Here is a 21,820-nt window from a genome sequence, read left to right on the forward strand (position 1 = left end):
CGGGTGTGAGCCCGTGGTGACCGTCGCACACCTGTCATGCTGTCCGTGACCCGGCGGACAGCGGGGGCCCGTCACCAGGAGCTCTGGATAGACCGGCAAAAAGCCGTTTCAAAAGCCTCATCTGTTCTATTCGACAGTACGTGCAGAAAGGCTAGTAACACAGGAAACATAAAAATCCAAGGGAGGTAATTAGTCTCATTCCAAGGCTACATCCATCAGTCTCACTGCGTTTACATCATGGTTTTCTTGGTTGAGCAGAGAACAGGGACACGCCAAGGAAAGGCATCTTTCTGGCTTTATGAAACCTCTACCTTTGACAGCTTCGGTTTTTAAATTTTTTATTAAGGCCTTGCTTTTTTAGTTTTTAGATTCACAACAAAAATACGAAGAATTTTAAAATTTTGCATTTATCTCCTGCCCCCAAACAGGCACAGCCGTCCCTCTCCAGGTGTCACGACTGATGAAGCGGCACTGACACACCTCCACGGCCCCGGTACAGCCTCTACACTGGGGCGCACTGGGTGTATACTGACATCTACTACCTCTCTGTCACTTACTCACATATTCGTGAAACCTCTACCATGGACCCCATGCAGCACGCCCACAAGGGACAGAGCTGGGGGTCAGGGGTGAGCCGCCCCCCGACCCAGACCATCAGCAGGACACGCAGCGTCGGCGCCGACGTGGAAAAGGCTGCTTCTTCGTGTGACACACTTACCACCAGATGCTGGATGTGACATTTTCCTTGCTGAGCCGTCCTTCCAGAGCACTGGCTCTGTCTGCCTGGGCGGGCAGGGCTCTCTGGAGAGCTGTGCTCGGGCTGTTAGTCGGGGCGCAGAGCAGCCTCATACGCGGGTCCATCCTAGGGTCTCCGCGCACTGTCATGACTGCTCACAGACGGTGCGGGGCTAGAACAGGCCGCCTCTGGGGGCTGGGGCGGCAGGGGAGGCTTCAGCCTGTGGCTCCAAGGACGCTCGTGCCCCGCAGGCAGATTCAGCCAGAGTCCAGGGGCTGCTACCCAGACCCGGCCCCTCCCCGCCAGGACCGTGCTCAGCCTCCCAGAAGCCCAGCCCTGTGCCCCCAGCGCCCGGGAACAGCCCCTCCTGGCCCAGGGGCAGGCACACAGACTCCCCAGCCCACCTCCCTTCAGGTCCACCCGCTGCTCGGCCTGTGGTGCCAACACCTGAGAAGAGCCCTTTCCTAGAGTCCATCCAGTTTTCTACGGTGTGTGGCAGGAGTGCAGGCCAGAAGGGAAAGGACCTCAATCAATCAGTTCCCAGTAACAGACGCCAACGGCTTGCCAGTCTTAGAACCAGACGAGGCGACGGCAAGTCCACGAGTGCGCAGGGCTCCCTGAAGAAACGGCAGCCAAGCCTGAAGGAGCTGCTCACGCTGCGTTTCTAAGTATGTCGGCTAAAGGAACCATCTTAGGACCCGCCACAAGAATGTAAACTGGTGGCTCCCAAACTTTCTTTTTAGCAGCAGGAGCCTTTCTTTAAACAAAGCCTGAGACGACAAAGGGCTGCTCTGGCTGGAGGGGGGGCGGGGCTGACCGCTGGAAGGTCGAGGCCCCCAGCCCTCCCACCCTGTCCCCGCCCCCGCGGCTCTGCCCCACTCAGCCCGCATCCTGCACCCCGTGAGGACACACAGAGCCGGAGAGAGAGCTCCAGAGCCAACCGAGAGCTAAGCAAACACACAGGCTCTCTGGCGGCGGGGGGGGCACCTGACTCCAGGAGAGGGTGTGTGGGATAAAGCGGGGCTGACGGGGTGGGAAGCCACCTCCTGGGGCTCCTCGCCCCTCCCAGGACACTGCTGGGGCCACTAGCATGGGGCTGGGACAAGGACCTGGGCCTGCAGCCTGGCCTTCTAGAGCATTCCACCCAGAGCCCCCAGGGACGGGACAGCCCCTCCCTGGGCAGACCCCTGTTCCCGTGCCACCGGCAGGTCCTTCTCAAAGGCCAAAAGGAAACGTCCAGGAGGCTCCTGGCAACGGCACAGAGGAGCCAGCTGCCTGAGAGTCAACACCAGCCGGGCCCCGGGCCACTGCCTCGAGTCGTAAATACCGTAAATACCGTGGGGCCATGCGCGCAATGGGCGCCTGTGCTGGGGCTGGGGAGCAGCAAACCCTTCCCACGGGGCTGCCCTCCGGGAAACGGCCGGGCCGCAGATACGCCGGCAGCTGTCGGGCACACGCACTTGCGCACGTGCAGGACCGGGACTCGCGACACCAACAGGGGCATGACGGCTGTGTCGAGAGGCGAGGAGCCCGGTGAGGGGAGCCAGCCGCGGCTCCGGCCGCCCCGCCCCGCAGCCCCACACAGAGCAGAGAGCTGTGTGAGGCGGGGCAGGGGCGGCGAGGGGCACCACCCAGCTGCTGACCCAGTTCGGGGATGGACAGGAAGATCCCAAGAACTGCAGTTCTGCCCCAAGACGAGCACCCTTCAGGCCAACGGTCAATGTGGGAGGCTCCCGGCGAGGAGAGGAGACCTCGGGCTCGGAGGCCCTCAGATGGGCCGAGCCCCAGCTCCGAGGCCCCGGTACCGTTCCTTCTGAGCTCGGTTTTCCCATCAGTACACAGGGATACCGCCTCACCCGACAGGGAGCTCACGGAGGGTTCCGAGACGGTGGGCGCCACGCTGCCCAGTGCGGAGTAAGCGCTCTTTCAAGGCTGGATGTTAAAACGTACAGACGGGCTTCTCGCCTCACGAAAACGTCTACGAGGCCTCTTGGGCCCTGCCCGTGCGAACATCAACTGGGGTTCAGTGGCCTGACGCCCCCCCAACACCGTGGGCTGGCCCTCATGCTGACCAGCTGCAGGAGGGTTGACCATTACTTACCCACCCGGGGCCACGAAAAAGGGGGCCCGCGGCCTAGCGGCCCCAGGTGAGTTCGGGAACACACAGACGAGAGGCGGGGCTGCAGGGCGTGTGTCCCGCCAGGAGGGAGCGGCTGTGCTTCAGTGACGTGACTCGGCTATTTCAGGGTCTGAATTTGTGTTTTAGTCGTTTATTTAACTCAAGGGGAAACTGTACTTTCTCATGACTCACTGCTCTCAAAATGGTGTCTCCAGCATTTCTAGTGTTGAAGCCATCTTGCGTGTGTAGCTGGCCAGAAACAGGTCTAAAATCAAATCAGCCCCATTTATGTGATCGCGCCATTCTTTAAAAAGCGAACCTATTAGAAGCACAGCTGGAAAGAACCCTGAACACTAGTACTTTTCCATAAAAAATTCAACACTGTCTTCTGTGGAAACGTGTACATTTCCCAAAGGATGTTAAGTCAGCATCGCTCAAAAAACACCTTCAAGCTCACGCGCACTCAGCTGGGAACAGAGCAGAAGGTTCGCAGCGCGCTGACCCCGGGGCTCAGGGACCCCGCCCTCGCCCCACACTCCGTCCCACCAGGCGGGGGCTCACACTGCAGCGGTGTGCTTCGTTCCTCCACTCGGAGTTCAGTCTCACAGCTTCAAAAACCAACGAGGTGAAAACAGGGACACCCAAGAGGAAGGTAGGAGCTGGATTAAAATGCAGTGCTCATGACAACCACGCAACTCTCCCGGCGGGCCTGCAGCGCTCTCAGCCCCGAGCTGAGCGTGTCCGGGGACACTTGGGGCGGTTTTCCCAGCCTCTCCAGGCCGATGGTGACATCCATCCGCCGGCAGGTGGGGTGCATGGTCAGTCGGCACTGGAAGTGGGGTCAGGCCGGTCCTGCCGGCACCAGGGCAGGCGCACAGCGGGAGGGCGGGAGCCCTGGCGAAAAGAGGGGTCTTAGGCAACACCTGCAGGACAGGCACCTCCAGGGACTTCGGGAGCAAAGGGAAGGGGAGCGGAGGCTACTCATCTACCCGACTCTGAGCTCACCTGCCGAAAATACCTGCTACTTGCTGGGTTTACATTTCTTTCTACAAGTGTCTTGTGAAACTCCTAGGTGAAATTCTCTATGTATAATTCACATACTACTCTCCGAACTTAGGAAATCTAGTTTTAGTTTTAAAGGCAGTCCATTGCTAAAACAAGCAACAATATGTAAGCTTCACCAAAGGATGATAGATTTTTATCCAAAAGATAAGACCCATTTACAATCCCTTCAAACTTAAAAAGAGGTTTGTATCAGTGGGTAAAAAAAAGCTGTTCAACTGGAAACTTCCCTGAAGACTCTTTGGTGGGACTGAGCTCAGTGCCAGAGGGGGAGAAAAAGGCCCAGCAAAAAAGGGGTTACATCCGGACCTGTGGGAGGTGCCCGCCCGCCAGCCGCGGGCCTATAAAGCCTGCCTGCGGCCGCCAGGGGCCAACCAACCGACAACCGCCGACAACCGCCCGGGCTGCCTGCCGAGGACAACGGGCTGGCCTCCGGAGCCTCCACGCTCCTCTCTGGCGTCCCGCGAAGGTCCCGATTCCACTCCCAAGTCCAGAATCGCTGCCGCCCCCAGGCGTGAGCGCATCCCGGAGGCTGGCTGAGCTGCCCTCCCAGGGACGGGGGACGGGTCTGCTCAGAGGACACACGCAGGTGGCCAGCGGCAGCCGCGCAGGTAAGCGTGACTGACCCAGGCTCTGGGTCTGTGTTCGGGTCGGCACCGGGACAGACAGGGCTGGATGTCTCGGCTGGGCGCAGCACAAGACGGCGCACAGCCAGAGCAGATGTGCACAGACCGGGCACGTTCAGTGAGGGCGGCTCAGCAGGAAGGGTCTTCATGACGCTGGCTGAAAACAACGCTAGCTGCTTTCCGTCCTGTTTTGTTCAAACGAGCATCTTCTCCAAGAAGATCGCCAGGGCTCTGACGGTGGCGCGTCACTTACTCCCTCAATGAGGATGCCCGCCAACCCGAGATTAATTTAATACACAAAAGATACCTCGTAGATCTGACCAAAATGTGGTTCATTCTTCTAGCTCTGGACAAGCAGTGGCAATCTGAAACAAAATGATACCTGACTGCTTTATACTCAACTTTCTATTTGTAAATTCGTGGCCAACTTTCATGAGGAAAGTGTGTCAGCAGTAAGATTCATGCTTATCTTTTCATCAAACCACCATGAAAACAGCATTGGTCAAGGATCAAAGACCCATTTACCCGGGAAAGAAGTGACGGCCAACACCTAACGAGCACAGGGGAGGGCAGGTGTGTCTCAAGGGCTCTGCTCGCCTTGGAGTTTCCTGAGAATCAGTCCAAAACTTGCCAAAATTCCCACGTTTAAAAAGCAAAACAAATACTCTAAGCGGTTTTTACAGAGAAATTTAAAAACAGAGGCTTTAAACATTACAGATGGAATCTGAGAACAATGGCATTTATGTGGTTCAAATTGGGAATACCTACCAAAGATGAATAAAGAACACAACACAACTAGTAAAATCCAGTTGATCAACCCCAGTGAAGCAGAGGTTATTGAACCCTTTTAAAATAACTGACACCAAGGTCCCGATCCATCTCTTTCCTCCTTTTTTTTTAGAAACTCTATTTTCAAGCAATAGGTCAGTAAGCACCTGCTGCTCTGGCAACTTTGAAAACGCTCCCTGGCCACCTCCCAGGAGAGGCAGAAACTCTCCAAGGTGGTCACTAAGGCTCCTCCGCCCCGGCCCTGCCGACGGGGCTACCCCACAAAGCTGGGGCCACCTTGCCGCTCCCCAGCCGTGATGCCCGAGACCGCAGATCCTGCCCAGGGTGGCCCGTCAACGCCGCAGAGCCTCTGGGGAGCGCGCTGAGCAGAGCCTGTGTCAGGCCGAGCGCGTGAGCGGCCACCAGGGCGAGACGGTCAGAAGCAGAGGTCTTGGAGGGTTGCTCTCCCCAGCCTCCAAGTCACAGCGTTTCCAGGTTGCAAACAGCAGTGGAGAAATACATTCGGTTTTACAATAATTTGTCAAAACAGTTAAAAAAATTCAAATCTTATTTCCTAAAACAATGACCACCTTTATTTCTCATGTTCTCTCATTCCATGTTCTGAAAACAGTTCCGTGTTCGGCACCCAAACTTAGGGTTAGCCGAAAATGCTAGACTTCTTTGATCTGTATTATTGCAAGAAAAAAACCTCTGCTCCACCTCTCACCAAGCGTGCTGGGCCCGCTCCCTTCCAGAAAAGGCCGCTTTTCCCCTTCCCGTCTTGGTTCTCTTCCAGCAGCCGCCGAAATAAAACCATTTCGTCTCCTGACCACAACCCTCCTAAGGCTTCCACGCGAACATCCAGCCGTGCGCCCTCCTGAGCTGCGTGCGGGGGCCTGAGCACGAGTCACCGCCAGCTGCACTCAGACCCGCTGGCCCTGGGAGCCCTGGGGAGAGGACACGGGCCGTGTTCTGCGCTTGACTCCCCTGCTCCAGCACAGGGCCGGCCGGCCCTCCAAGCGGAGGGGACACGTCCAGGCCTGCCCCGCGCGCTCGTGTGCTGCACCCGTCCCGCATCATCAGCAAGCCCTGGAGCCGCCGGGCTTGAATCCTCTGCTCTTGCTTCCCCAGGTGCCCGGGAGTGAGGGGCTCAGGTGTGGCGTGGACACAGCCGCAGACCCAGAGGCCAGGCAGAAGCACAGGCCAGAGCGCAGGCGCCGACCTCCACCTCCGGTTGCACAAGTGCCGCTGGGGCCTGCTCCGCTTTTCCAGATGCCTGGCTCGCTTCCAAGAGCATCCCCTTTCCTTCTCAAGAGGGATTTCCTGTTAAAAAACGGTTTCTGGGAGCCTTGCGGCAAATCCTGAGAGGCCGGCTGTCCCTCCGGGCGCCCGGCCCAGCATGGAGACGCCGCCGGGCGCCTCCAACGGCTCCTCCAGCGGCCTCGGCCTGCCCCGCGCGCTGGCCAACAGCTCGGCCGCGCTCTCGGAGCAGCAGCAGCGCGCCGTCGGGCTCTTCCTGTCCTGCCTCTACACCATCTTCCTCTTCCCCATCGGCTTCGCGGGCAACCTCCTGATCCTGGTGGTGAACATCCGCTTCCGGGAGAAGATGACCATCCCCGACCTGTACTTCACCAACCTGGCGGCCGCGGACCTCGTCCTGGTGGCAGACTCGCTGATCGAGGTGTTCAACCTGGACGAGCAGTACTACGACATCACCGCGCTCTGCACCTTCATGTCGCTCTTCCTGCAGGTCAACATGTACAGCAGCGTCTTCTTCCTCACCTGGATGAGCTTCGACCGCTACCTGGCTCTGGCCAAGGCCACGCGCTGCGGCCCGTTCCGCACCAAGCCCCGCGCACGGCTGAGCTGCGGCCTCATCTGGATGGCCTCCGTGTCTGCCACCCTGGTGCCCTTCACCGCCGTGCACCTGCAGCACAGCGAGGACGTCTGCTTCTGCTTCGCGGACGTCAGGGAGGTGCAGTGGCTGGAGGTCACGCTGGGCTTCGTGGTCCCCTTCGCCATCATCGGCCTCTGCTACTCGCTCATCGTCAGGGTCCTGGTGACGGCGCACCGGCACCATGGGCTTCGCCCGCGGAGGCAGAAGGCTCTGCGCATGATCCTGGCCGTGGTCCTGGTCTTCTTTGTGTGCTGGCTGCCCGAGAACGTCTTCATCAGCGTGCACCTGCTGCAGCGTGCGCCGCCCGGGGCCGGACCCTGCCAGAGGTCCCCCCGCCACGCGCACCCGCTGGCCGGCCACGTGGTCAACCTGGCCGCCTTCTCCAACAGCTGCCTCAACCCCCTGGTCTACAGCTTCCTCGGGGAGACCTTCCGAGACAAGCTGCGGCTCTACCTGGAGCAGAAGACCAGCCTGTCCGCCCTGAACCGCTTCTGCCACGCGGCCCTCAAGGCGGCAGTCCCGGACAGCACCGAGCAGGCCGAGGTGAAGTCCAGCAGTGCCGTGTAGTGGGGTGGGGTGGGGTGGGGTGGGGTGGGGTGGGCGGGAAGGGCCGGACACTGTGCCCCGCGCGGCCCTAAGGCACCCTCCCGCTGGCCACTCACACACAGAGCTGTCCATCCATCTGGGTCATGAGCACGGGGCACGGACCCCCGCACACACTGGATCATGTGGCAGACGTTTCTGACACCGCCAACGAGAGCGAACAGGAGGGGGACACTGGGACGTGCCATAAATTTGCCATTTTAGAGGAACAGAACTCACGCAGCTAGCGTGAACTGGAGGTGGCGGAACACTTTCCGCGCCTGCGTGTGTGTGTGTGTGCGTGTGTGCTAAGTGGGAGGACGCCGGGTGCCCTGCACCTCCTGCCAGCCTGGGGAGGGACGCTGCTGTGCGCCTCCTGAAGGGCAGAGTGAACGCAGCGGTAACAACAACGACAACGCAGACCCCTCTCGTCAAAACGTAAAAAAGAAAACCAACTGAGTCTGGGAATGTCCAGTCTTTGTCAATAAAGTACAGCCATGCTGCTTCTTCCGAATTCTCCACCTGAGCAGCTCCCTAAGGGGCCGGGGGGGGGGCACTCAGAGCCCCAGCAGCAGGACCACCCCTTCCTCACCAAGAAAAAGCTCCCCAGCGTCTGGAGGCGCCCTCACTGCCCGGAGGACTCCGGGGACTCCAGCCCACGCCCCGGATGCTCCTGGCACCTGGACGGTGCCTGACACGGGTGCCGCACGCTCTCTGGGCGCCAGGATAATCTCTACTGCGAACGCATCACACAGCCTCGCTCTTCTAGCAGTTCTGCAGGGCTGGGCCCCCTCCTCCCCAGAAGCACCACCAAGACGGGGCGCGGCTGGCCTCGCCGGGAGGACGGTGAGCAATGTTTAAGTGACAGGAAGCGAGCCATTTTTAGTTTTAACAGTTCTCGATGAGTGCAAACCTCCGACAGAGTATCTGTCCCAAGGAAGCATCTGCGTTCAACAAGCGCCGTCTCCAGCGGCTCAAGCCCCACCGAAGCCTCGCTTTCCACACAGACTCGCATCTTCCGAGGTGAGAGCTGTTATTAAGTTCCCTGACCCCCGCAAGTCCCCATCGCAGGAGCCCCAGCACTGAGGGCTCCATCAAGTGCACACTTGCTCTCATCTCCGCTGGGAGGGTGGTGATGGCCAGGACAGGGACAGACAATGTGTTAGTGAACGGGGCCTGTCCCCGACCCTCCAGCAAACCCAGGAGGTGCACGCGCGGCCCCAAGAGTCTGACTTGACCGCTGGAAACCTTAAGCAGTAACGACACAGCCGGGAACCAGGCCCCCTCCCTGTGTGCTCGGCTCCCCCTGGTCTCCAACAGGTAGGAGCAAACCACGCGGAAGCCATGCAAAGCCACCCGAGGTCATAGTCCCCGTCCTTCCCCAGAGGTGCCCGACATCAGGATATCTGGGTGGGAACTGCGTCCGATCGAGGGCCCAAAGTGTTGATCAGGGATGGGGCAGCCCTCACTCCGTGGCTGGCTGGGTGTTCACAGAACCACCCCCCACCCCCGCTGGCTAATCAGAGGCAGCTTCCATCCCGCAGTCCCTGGTTCACCTGAGATCACAGAGCAAACCTGTCCTCCTCACACCTGACACGCACCCAAGCAAGCACCGAGGCCTCGAGAGCTCTGTGGGCAGAGACATGAGTCACACAGGCCCCCGCACAGCACCTGCCACTCAGCTCTGGAAGCCCACTTCCTGACCTGCAAAACCAGCGGCACAACGGCTCCGAGGGCCCAGCGGGGGGGAAGGCAGGTACAAGGCAGAGGCCCCGACTTAACCAAAAGGGGTTCTTACTGAACCAGAGGCTGGACCCGGTGCTCCCGGAGTCCCTTCTCACCCGAGACCCTAGAGCCCTGGCTCCGGGGGCAGAGCCACGATCAGCGCCCCCAGCGGGCTCCGAGCACGCACAGCCGCCCGCCGGCGCGCACACATCCTTCCCGGGCGTTTATCTGAGAGCGGAGGCTGGTTTCACGATTTTCGCTGGAGCAGCACAAGGTAAAGTCAAGGCGTCCGACAGCTTTGCTGTTTCCTGGTAACCCCGCTCTCCTGGGCAGCAACGCTCTCCGAACCCCACCAAGAGCACAGAAGTGGAGAGCAGCCAGCACGGAAGGCACGGTGTCAGCGCCGAACGCGACTTCCTAACGTCCTCTGTGCTTAGTAACTCACTCCCCCGAGCCTGGGAGGGCCCTGGCGGGAGGGCTGTGTACCCACCCCGTCGGAAGGAAGGCTGGGCCCTAACCTCCCTCTTGGCCGGGGTGTTGGGGCACCTCTGAGACGACCCTAAACCACCATGACCGAGCACATTAGCGAGGGCGCTGCCCTGACGGACGCGGAGACGGGAGGGGGAAGGGCAGGCGGCGAGCACCCGTGGGCGCGGCTGGGAACTGGAGTTTGGGCTTCAGCCCCAGTGTCTGTGGCGGGAACGTGCACGGGGGCGTGTGGTGTGCGTGTGCCTGCTGGGCGTGAGCACCTCAGACGCGGACGGGGTGTGTGCGGACACACTGCCACGGGCACCTGTACCTTCTCCAGCCCACCCTGCCCAGGCCTGGGCCTCCAGCACCCATACCCTCACAGGAGGCAGGCGCCTCGGGGTCCTGGACAGGGTGTCCTGCCAGGAGGCGAGAAGCATCAGGACAATGACAGGGTCACATCACCAGGACACAGGGACCCAGCTCAAGGGTTCCCACTGGACGACCTGGGCAGTTTGAGCATCGAGATCATTAGACGGGTAAGTAACCCTCAACTATTGAAAAATGAGAATCCACGAGTCCAACCGGTAACAAACATAAATATCACCTACATAAACTAAGCAATGAAGTAAATACAAGAACCCACAGGAACGAAGGAAGGACTGAAGGGAGGAGCGAGTGACTAGACGGGAAGGACCCTGCTCAGAGCAGAGGCCGGCTGACTGGTCCGGCAGAGGGTCCTGGAGGGCTCGTCACACACGACTGTCGCGCAGCCTGGGACAGGCGAGACCCCTGACGTGGCTAAAGCAGGGGCACTCGCTGGACCAGGAGCAGGATGCCCGACCGCTTTACCGCGGGGAACAGTGACCAACAGCACAGAGATGGGACGGCCCGCAACTCGCGGCTTCCGAGGAGCCCACCCGACGGGAGTCCAGACGCAGACCCCAGAGCAGGGAGTGCATCCCCACGTCCGAATCTGGGATCACAGCCAGAATCTAATGGGGGGGAAGCACCACCCGGTCCGAAACAGGGACAGGAGGCAGCCTCCACCCACAACACCACGTCACGAGAGACAAAGGAGGCGGAGGGCTGCTCCAAATTAAGGGACGGTCAGGAGACGAGCATCAACCAGAACGTGGTCCTGGGGAGGACGGTCCCAGGAAGAAAAAGTGCTACAAGCAGGGGGTCAGCTGGTGGAAGTGGACCCCCCAGGAGACTAAAGTATCACCTCGACGCTCGACTCCCCGAGACCGAGGGCCACGCTGCCACTGGGGGAAGTGAGGTGATGCCCTCACGCTAAGGGGACACACACAGAGCGAGAACGCATGAGCACTTTAGGCGGCAAAGCAACTGGGACAAGTGTGTGCAGTGTCAATTCCATGCTGGGGTGCACACTCAAAGGGGTCGGAACAGACGCTCCAACAAGTACTCGTGCACGAGTGTCCACGGCAGCTCCCATCACAGTAGCTGGCGGTAGAAACAACCCAGCTGTTCATCCACAGGTGAACACAACTTGGTCCGTCCACACGGCTCCTTGGCCCCAGGAGGGCATGAAGCACTGACACCTGCTGCAACACGGGGGAGCCCTGAACACACAGTGCTCCGTGAGAACCAGTCAGGAAAGGACCGCACCGGGTGAGTCCGCTGACGTGAAACGCCAGAGCTGGCAAATCCGCAGACAGGAAGCAGGAAGTGGGTGCCCGGCGCTGGGGGACGGGTGGGCAGGGGCTGCAAACGGGCACAGGGTGAAGCAGGCGTCTCTCGTTAGTGACCCTGACGGCCACACCGCTGGGAGCCCCTGAGAATCACCGTCGCACCCAAGTGCAAAGGGTGCGGGGACCGCAGGCAAGCTGCACCTCAGGGAAGCTGCTCCTGGAAAGAACCGGGCGCAGTACTGGGTCCCCTCCCACGCTGCCTGCCCCGCTGGACGTTCAGCCCTGCAACACGCCTCGATGCCACCGTCCGCTTCTGCCCACAGAGGGGAGACAGCCTGAAAACGTTAAGGTTTAAGCCGTCTGGAATCTGAGAAGCTTCCGCTAGCGTATGCTGCAAGTGTCCTCAATAAAGTGCTCTCTTCTCCCTTACTGCCTAGTAATTCAAGTTTTCTTTCCTTTTCCACAGTGGGGACTAAGCATCTGGGGTGTCTTTACAAGTGGGTGGAATCGATCTAAAACTTATCACAAGAAATCAGCTGTAGGGAGTCCTGGAGAGTCCAGTTATTAGAAAGAGCGCCGTCCCCGTCTGTCCACGGGGCTGGCCCCGAGTACAGTGGACATCAGATACGAGGTCTCTGAAGAGGGAACAGACCCTTCACGCAGAGTCCCTGTTCCCGCACAGCTCCCTCTGCCTGGACCCCACTACTGCACTCTCCCACCTCCTGCCGCCTGGGCTCCGGGAGAGGGTGGGCCATACCCTGGTCTGGACAGGGCTCCGCACGACTCGGGCCTCCTGTACGGGCTGGGCCCCTACATGGAGGGAGCCTCGGTCCCATGCTGGGCCGCCCCCCCCGGACACATGTGGGTCCCCCGCCCCCAGGAGACTCGGGCTCTTCCAGGGAGGTCACAACAAACTCCCACAGCCAACCAGACAGGAGGTGGGCCCCACCCCCTGCTCAGAACATTCAGTCTTCAGCAGATAGGACAGTTTTCTTTGCCGACTCAACAATGTAAACCGCCCAGAAATGAGGAAAATCACAGCAGCCACGGTTTCAGGTCGCTAGTCTCACCCTTCACAGAGTCAACAGCACGGTTTTGTCCCTGAAGCCACAGCGCAGAACTCTCCCCAGGGCGGCTGCCGTACCTTCCCTGGGCGTGAAGAGTGGCTTGCAGGGCACGTCCCGCTGAGCAAGTCCAGTGAGGTCCCCCGGAAGTCCCATCATCCCACCCTGACAACCGTGGTAACCTCTGCACTGGGCAACATGTGTAAAAGTCAGCCCCTTAAAGACATGGAAAATCGGAAAGGCCAGGGTCTCCCAGACCAATTTCTGGAAGAAAGCTTTAAACGGGGGATGTGAGTGATGGAGTGTGAAGCCACCACAGGCCTAGCTGGGAAACACCATTAACAGTTTTTCGAAAGCAGCGGCTGCGGGTGGGCGTGGGGGAGGGGGAACTGGATGAATGCGTCCAGCGGGTCCAAGGAGGGGACGCAGAGAGCAGGGAGAGGCCGCTGCGGCGAGTGGGGCGGGGCTTGGACCAGGAGGGGGGCACTTGGCGTGGTGAGGGCGGCTGGACTCTGGGTACATTCTGAAGTCAGCAGGGCTCGGCAGGACACCCGGATGGAAGAGACGTGGAACATGAGACAGAAGGACAGACTGTGTGGTTCTACTCACGGGGCTCCGGGGGAGTCAGGGTCACAGAGGCAGAAAGTAGAGGGTGGGGGCCAGGGCTGGGGGAGGGGAGGGGGTGTCCGTGTTTCATGGGGGCAGAGTCTCAGTTCGGGAAGATGAGAAAGTTCTGGAGACGGACAGTGGTGACGGCTGCACAACAGCGAGAGTGTACTTAATGCCCCCGAACTGGACTGTGAGAAATGGCTAAAGTGGTTGATTTGATTACGTTATGCATATTTTACCAGAATAAAATCAAAAAGAATAGAGACAAGGGTGTTTGCCTGAGCAGTGATGTTGCCGTTATTTCTCTGGGGAAGGTGGTGGATGGAACGCTCGGGGAGATGGAGACCTGGATTTTGGGCAGCTAAGTCTGAGGTCACGGTTAGGCACCCAGGCGTCCACCGAGGGGCGAGGCTACAGGTGTGGCACACGCGGAAAGTCTGCGGGAGCCATACACGCCGGGCATGTGGCAGCAGCCCCGGGAGCCAAGATGCCAAGGCGAGCGCGGGGCGGCGTGGGGGGAGAAGAGGGCTCCTCATGTGGAGGGAGCAGGCGCCATGGAGCGCGCACCCCTCGGGGAGGAGCGGAGGGCAGCCTGTGGCTGACAGTGGGCGAGGCCCTTGGTCCACGGCAGGCGAGGAGCTGATGGGGAGCGAGGGTGGGGTGTGGAAGCAGATGGTCCCCGTCCATCCCTCAGGCGAGGCTGCAGCCCAAGGGCTGAACCAAACAGTGTAGAGAGGTCCCACCCAGACCGCCACGCCCAGCTCTTTGAAGCCCCAGAATTGTGCAGTAATTTGTTACACAGCAAGAGGTGACTAACATATAGGGCTTATCCGGCAGAAGCCAAGACCTGCAAATCCCAAGACCTTGCAATTCCACCCCAGGCCAACACCCCAGAGAAGCTGTGTCTACCTATGAGGGCGTCACCCATAACTGCCAACAACTCAGAGGACCTAATGGATGAACTATGTTCCTGCGCCAATAAAAAGTAACAATCTAGAGCTATAACAACAGCATAGAGAACGCTTACAATAAACGTTAGCCAGAAAAGCAAAATACAGGGGCTTCCCTGGGGGCGCAGTGGTTAGGAATCCTCCTGCCAATGCAGGGGTCACGGGTTCGATCCCTGGTCGGGAAGATCCCACAAGCCGCGGATCCCACTAGCCTGCGCTCTAGAGCCCGTGAGCCACAACTACTGAGCCCGCGCGCCTAGAGCCCGTGCTCCACATCAAGAGAAGCCACCGCAATGAGAACCCTGCGCACTTCAACGAAGACCCAACGCAGCCTAAATAAATGAATACATTTATTAAAAAAAAAAAAAAGCAAACTACAGGAAAGCGGGGATGGTGGTGGTGGTGGGATGAACTGGGAGGTTGGGATTGACATGTATACACTAACATGTATAAAACAGACAACTAATAAGAACCTGTGGTATAAAAAAATAATGATAAAATAGAATTTTTTTAAAAAGCAGCAAAATACAAAAGTAGAATGCAATTCCAACCATGTAAAGCTCCACTACAAGCAAAACCAAACTATTATTTAGGGCTGCATCACAGGAAGCGCTGATACAAGCCTAAAGAAAAGCAGGGGGATGAAAGAGGCGCTGAGTTTTGTTTCTCGACCCAGCTGTGGTTTCCTTTAAGCTGTACGGACCTCCTATTTGCTTACTTTACAATAAAAAAGGAAGGAAAGAAATCCACCATACAAAGTATGCCTGTCTGCGGCCATAAATGAAATTCTTCCACGTAAATCACAGCTGCTCAGTTTAAAACTCCAGGCTCAAATCAGAATTTAATAACGAAAGTCACTACCATTTCCCAGGTAAAGTGGTCACCTTCACTAACCCACACTCCCTGCACCTGTTTCTGAAAGTTAGGTCAAGTAAAGGCTAGAAATTAGATACGACGCTGGTAACACCAGACCCAGAATTAGAAACTTCAATGAGAAAAGGACAGCGATTCTTTTTTGCCTCAAAATACAGTCTGAAGGAAAGAATTTCCCCTAAATGGGTAAGCTTGAGAAGAAAGAGCTGCACATGAATAGAGGAGCGACAGGGCAGGAAGATGGACTGGGGTGCGGGGGTAGCAGCCCACCACACTGACTTAACCCAAGCCCCACCCAAGTCCCCGGGGGCCCCCCAGGGCTCCAGCCAGGGGAGAACACGGGGCAGCAAGACACACAGAAAATGGCACATGGATGAGTGTCTTTCTTACAGACTACAGGGAAATGCAGTTTACATGCACGGGAATCTTGGAACCTCCCCGCCAGTTACAAATTCCCACTCCCTCTTCAGACACACGGGGCACCTGGGCGACCAGAGAGAAGAGGACGAGCGTGCCAGCCGCCCGGCTGCTCAGAAAACCCGCCTCCACCCCGGGGACCCCGATGGTTGGCAGGGCTCTGGCACCAGCTACACAGCCCAGGCTCCAGGGCCAGGAGCCCTGCTCGGCCAGATGGGGCGGAACGCACGTCCATGCCCAGGGAACACAGACTCTGCCAGGGCCGGAGCCCAGCCCACGCCCGCCAGTGTGCCTGCACACACGTGCACACAGACACAGCCACACACACATGCCCTCATGACAAAGACCCGCAAGCACACGCTCGTGCAGACGTGCACACACGCACACACTCCCCGTGCGCCGTCCACATTTTGGCTGGCAGGGTCCCTGAGCCTGCCCTGGGGGACCCTCCGCGCCATCAGGAGGCACATTTCGAAACCCCCCTCTGGTCCCCCAGGCGCGGTGCTCCACTAACCTCTCCCGAACAGAGCCCACCGCGGAGGGCCCCGTGCTGACCACACGGCAGACATTCAGGGCGAGGCCAGCGGCCGGCCTGGCTGGAGGGCTCGGGGTGCAGCCTTCTTTCGGGCGAAGGAAGAGCAAGAGCTGCCCGTGTGGAGAAGCACCGTCTGCCGCACGCGGGCCAACAGAACTCACTGCGCTTTACCTAAGCAGGAGGCCCCAGCCTCCAGGGTCGCCAGCGGCCACCAGGCTGCCACGGCGGCAGACGAGCTGTGGTCCCCTGGAGGCTCCGTGCCCGAAAGGTCACTGTCACACAAGTCACCCTTCATCTGTCCGCTGGCTTCCAGCACTCAGCTGTATCGTCAGGCATTTACTGATGAGACTCTTGCCCAAGGCTGACTTCCTGGTATGAAGTCCAGGACGCACACTTTCATTCATTACTTACGTTAAAACACAAACCGCCCTCCCCTGCCCTCCCTCCCGTGAACTCCTGGCACCGACACAGGCTGTGACTCCTCTGCAGCACAGAGCCGAGGAGGGGGCCGGGGGCTCCTGGGGGGTCTGACCCCGCAGCCAGAACTCAGTGTAAACAGAGGACTAGCTCATAAAACTGCTAAACCCCAGCAAATGTAGAAATTTGCTCCAATCAGTCTCTATGCCCCTACACAAACATCAGTTCCACCCCCCAGAAAGGACATACGCCAACACGCCTCCCGCTCTCATCACCACAGAACACGCACAGCTGCTGCACACAGCGTGTCCTCCAGGCACCGTGTCAGCTATTTAGCACGTTACCTCGTGGCAGCCTAGGCGACCCCGTTGATCAGGCCGCACTGTCTCCACTTGACGGTGTCAGAGAGAAGCGTGGTGCCCAAGGTCACGACCCCCCGGCGCCCTGTGTAAGCCTCTGTCCACCTGAGCCAAGTGGTACCACGTCCTACCCCACAGCCCTGCTCTGACCTTGGAAGTGGGGCGCGAGCCCTGGCCAGCGACAAAGGTGGGCACTTTCCCCGGCACCCCCTGTCTTTCCAGTAACGGGTGCCTGTTCTGACTGGGCTCCTTGCTGCCCAGCTGGAGGTCACAGGCCCAGGCTGCCCGCAGCTTCCTGGTCGGCTCCGGGAGATGAGGCCGCTGACCCTCATTGTCTGCCTCCGCCCGGCACTAACCGCACACGTGGGGTGGGCTCCCACTGACCGTACACCAGGGCAGCGGCCCAGGGGCGTCAGGACGGCGAGGCCAGAGGAGCCGGGTCCCTGGACGACCCCAGGAACCAGCCGCGCCAGCCCGGGCCACTTGCCTCCGCGCTGTGAAATTTCCATCCTGTGTACGGCACTGGATGTTGGGGTCTCCGCGTCACGGCAGTTGGCCTGTGCCCTGACACGTGTCTGTCCGTAAGCCTCCATCTGCGTCCAGTTCTTGGTCCTTCCTGCATGCTGAGCCCTGTGCTGGCACCCGCCCCATTCCCGGTCATGGAACCACTACACACACCCCAGACCCAGGTCCCTCAGTCACACACTTCAGCCCCTGCCCCGTGCCAGGTGGGGCCTGGTTCCGGCCGTCCCGCACCTCCAGGCCAGGCAGCTGCTGCGTGGAGGCGCCTGGCTTTGGTGGCCACCGTGCTAAGCCCTCAAGCACGGGCAGGGCTCTGTCAGGCCAGCAGAGGCTCAGGACGCAAAGACAGCATCATCGGGCCAAACCTGGCGTTGGTGGTGAGCAAGGACCTCAACCGCCGCTTTCCTTTGCCTTTTAAGACATCACCTCTGAGCACACACTCAGAGCTGATCCATACCTAGAGGCCAGGGCCTCCGGTACATGCAGGTGTGTCCTGACACCCACACCTCCACAGCCGCGCTCAGGTGTGCATCTGGGCAAACGTCCGTCAGTGTATGTTCCTGGGGTCGGCCCACCTTAGACCAGCCATCCTCGGCCAGCAGAAGCCCCCCAGGGGCCATACGTTTACACCAGACGCCACTTCTGCCCCTCACAGCGGGAGACATGAGCGCTGTGCCTGGGAAAACCATCTTCAAAGCAGCAACTGTTTTCCCAGCTGTGAACACCCCATCCTGGGAAAGCTTTTCATTCCACTGCAAAAATACTTTTGAAAAGACTGAACAAATATTCGGCTTCATCTGTCCATTCTGGTATTTTAGACCCCAAACTGGAGAACTTTCTTGAGTACGTGGTCTGATGAACCAGTGACTAACATTCCTTGTAATCATGAGTGAACCTTCTAACGAAATAAGCTTCCTGAACTAAATGTGGTGTCAACTCACTTAACCGAGGACGATAAACCAAGTGGCTTCCTGTCAACGGCGGGAAGTGGAGGTGATCTCAGCAGAGACAGAACCCCAGGCCAGGGGGTCACAGTGACGTATAAGTTCAGGGAGTGACTGCGGCCCCCTCCCAACGCCAGGACACAGAAGACCCCCCAGCAGAGCCCCCCGGGAGACCAGGCTCCGGGCAGCCCTGCCATCGCCGCATGAGGGCCCTCCTCGCACAGAAGGGGGTGGTCCCAGCCCCGGCTTCCCTCGGGGACGAGGGGGGGCAACCCTGGGCTTCAAGGGATGCGGCAGAAGGATGGGGCTGCCTGACCCCAGGTCAGAGTGTGGTTCCGACCCCAAAATGGCCAAAGGACCACACAGCAGTGAGAGTTTAATCGTTACTCACGTCACGGACCATCTGGGCTAAAGAGGGGTGGGGAGGCCTGCAAGCCAGGCGGGAGGAAGGCCCCGGCTCAGTCAGTGGGCCGGCCCCGCTCTGTGCTCCTTCACGTTCCCTGTGTTTCCCACAGTGGGTGTGTTCTGCTTGTATAAGGTGGTTTTGAAAATTCAATTAAGGACGATGCTGGAAATGACGCTATAAACCGAGCCTGCACCAAGAGGCCCCTGTGGCAGGTGCGCTTCACAGAGGGACCTTCACAGAGGGACCTTCACAGAGGGACCTTCACAGAGGGGCCTTCACAGAGGGACCAGAGAGGGACCTTCACAGAGGGACCAGAGAGGGACCTTCACAGAGGGACCAGAGAGGGAGAGAGCGGGGCTTTCAGGGCGGAACTGGGGGGCAGGAGGGGGGAGCTTCCCTTTTTCAACTTTCCTTTATGATTTCGACGCTCTTTATTCAGGAAGTAGGCACAGCGGCGCAGGGCACGCAGCACGAAGTCCTCACTGGGATGAGGGGCTTTCATTCCCACAATCTTAGATGCCGGGGTAGTGGCCCGTGGGGACGTTACAGGACCTCCCGGACTCCAGGGCGCATGTGGGCACCAGCGGGAGACCCGGACCAGCCAGAACGAGGACCTGCCTCCTCGTCCCAGGTCTGCACTGGGGGAGGGGACAGCAGAGGCCATCTGTCCTGGCTGCCCATGGCCAGAGGGGAAGGCCGACAGGCAGGCGGAGGCTGGAGGCCTCTGCTCACGTGGGAGGGAGCGTGGGCCAGGGCGCGCGGAGGGAGCGTGGGCCAGGGCGCGTGGAGGGAGCGTGGGCCAGGCTGCGTGGAGGGAGAAGAGTCGGGAGGAGCGCAGTCCGAGTGGAAGGGCTTGGGGGGAAGCGGTCAGATCTAGGACGTCCTTTACCATAGAGAAGACAGTGCAAAAGCGGCCAGAGAACATGCTACCCGGGGGACAGGGACCCTGAGACCTAGCTGCTCGCTCAGACACGCGCCCCGTGAGCACCTCCAGGCAGCCCCCCACGCTGGTCTTTGGGCAGCTGGACCAAGTGAGAGACCGGTGGAGAGGAGCCAGACCACAGTGCACCCAGGCAGCAGAGAGAGGTCACTGGCGGGGACGAACAGGCCACGTTCTGACAGGGGGCGGGGGGCGGGGGGGGGGCGTTCCTCCAGACCTTACAGAAAACGGAGCAGCTGGCGCTCCTGGGAGCCCCCCACCTTCCTACACTGACCAGGGAACCAAAGGGCCGGCACAGGCGCCAACCTGGCGGCCGGCAGCGGGGCCCCGCAGCCTGGGAGTGGCCAAGGGGCTGTCTGTCTAGGGCAAAAGCCATAAAAATAACTTGGCTGGAAAAATATCTGAACCATTAGGACAGAGCTCTCAGCACAAGGGTTTTCTCAAATCTATACAGAAAAGGTGAACTTTGTGACAGAACTGGTAAAAACACACAGGCAGCTCACAAGAGAAAAACAAGTGACGGTTCACGGTAGCAATCAAAGAAACCGAAGTTACAACAACCACGAGTGACCTTTCTCTCTCTGTCACACTAGGAAACGAGAAAGACGTTATGACACCCAGATCTGGTGTGGGCACCCTCACGCACGGAGAAGACACTGTATCCACTGGAGGACACAGCCCAGAGCATAAACCAGAGCTCTCTCGGGGTGGCAGGATTCATCTGTCTGGTTTCTTCTGTATGTTTCTATTTCTTTTTTCCATTTGGCCATGTATATATAACTCAGGAAAAATAATAAACATTCCTTTTTTAAAAGTACATTTTGCTGAGCTATTTTCTGCTGACCACGAGGAAGCAAAGCTCACAAACACAGCCCTGGCTGACCAAGCGGCAATTAAAGCATTAGAAACCGACGTGTGGACAGCTGGACTTGGGGGCGGGGAGGGGACAAAGGCGATGGGTCTCCACGGCAGCAGGACGCTGAGCAGTTTCCAACTCTTCCCTAACGGTTCAGAGTCAACAAATGAGCCGACAAAACCCATTTGAGAGACAGAGGTACACAAGCTCGCAGCCAGCCTCCTAACAGAACATGGGCCCTGGGGCCGCAGCCGCGAGGAGCTCCTGGAAAAGGGGACAAGGACGTCACACAGCAGGGATGACAAGGGCCACATCGAGCACGGACGCAGCAGCACGGCGCCGCCAGCAGGCCGGGAAGGCTCTCCCGTACGGCCCACCCAGCAGCACCCAGAATTGATAAGGCCAACAGCGCACATATCACCAAACTCTGGAAAAAAGAGAGTTTAATTCTGCTCCTGCCAGTTCCCAGGACAACTCCAGCCGACCTCATCAATGTGAGCGCCGCGATCAGAAAGACTGAAATATTAAAGCAGCGAGACGCCAAACACCAGTGGAGATGCAGAGAAGCCGGATCCCTCGCACGACAGGGGCACGTACGGGGCGACCGCCCCGAAGGTGGGTAGCTGCCGAGCACCGACACAGCACGGACCACACGACCAGCCGTTATGCTCCCGGGCGACTTCCCCAGAGAGAGGAACACACGTTCGTGGACGTTCACAGCACTTTGGTGGGAAAGCCAAGACGGGAAACCACCCGAGTGTCCTTCACTGAACAGCGAAGGGCTGCAGACAGTGGCCCAGGAGCCAGTGGTGACAGCAGCTCTGTGTCACGACACCTGCGGTAAAACTGCGCAGAAACACACGCGCGCCCGCAAAACTAATGGCATGTGAGCGAGCTCTGTGGGCGGCATCGATGTCCCTCCTGGCTGAAACACCACAGTCTGTTACCAATGGGGCAAACCGGGCACAGGGCACACGGGCCTCCCTATAGCTTCTGCAACTTGCTACGTAACCTACAGTTATTTCAAAAATAAATTCTCTTTAACGAAAGCGAGAGCCCCAGGCCCTCGACATGAACGCTGAGCCCCTCGGCCACCCGTCCAGGACCCTCCAGGCAGGCCTGGGGCTCAGCCCGGCGTTCAGAACGCGGCTCCTGTCACAGCGAGAAGAGTCCGCACCAACACCACCCGACGCCGTGATGCAGCGCTACGCTCCAGGGCACACGTGGTGGAGTAAGATCTGGAAGGACCACGGCAGCCCCCTGCCCACCGGGCGTCTCACCTCAGTGCTC

At 59.2% G+C, this 21,820-nt stretch overlaps 2 protein-coding genes across 4 annotated transcripts in view; one reads left to right on the top strand and one right to left on the bottom strand.

The window, feature by feature from the left end:
• Positions 1 to 21,820, bottom strand: part of C15H7orf50 (chromosome 15 C7orf50 homolog) — a 95,723-nt gene that overhangs the window by 51,194 nt on the left and 22,709 nt on the right. The gene's annotated exons all lie outside the window — the stretch shown is intronic.
• Positions 1,793 to 7,776, top strand: GPER1 (G protein-coupled estrogen receptor 1). Its single transcript, XM_067705274.1, has 2 exons — positions 1,793 to 4,528; positions 6,443 to 7,776. The coding sequence occupies exon 2, from the start codon at positions 6,711 to 6,713 to the stop codon at positions 7,773 to 7,775; it is 1,065 nt and encodes a 354-aa protein (XP_067561375.1). The 5' UTR covers positions 1,793 to 4,528; positions 6,443 to 6,710; the 3' UTR covers position 7,776.

The sequence above is a fragment of the Pseudorca crassidens genome, chromosome 15 (genome assembly GCF_039906515.1).
Source record: "Pseudorca crassidens isolate mPseCra1 chromosome 15, mPseCra1.hap1, whole genome shotgun sequence".
In the NCBI taxonomy this organism is placed as follows: Eukaryota; Metazoa; Chordata; class Mammalia; order Artiodactyla; family Delphinidae; genus Pseudorca; species Pseudorca crassidens.

Bases quoted from the DNA above. Each gene is read 5' to 3' on its own strand.
- GPER1 (XM_067705274.1), top strand. From the start codon at position 6,711: ATGGAGACGCCGCCGGGCGCCTCCAACGGCTCCTCCAGCGGCCTCGGC.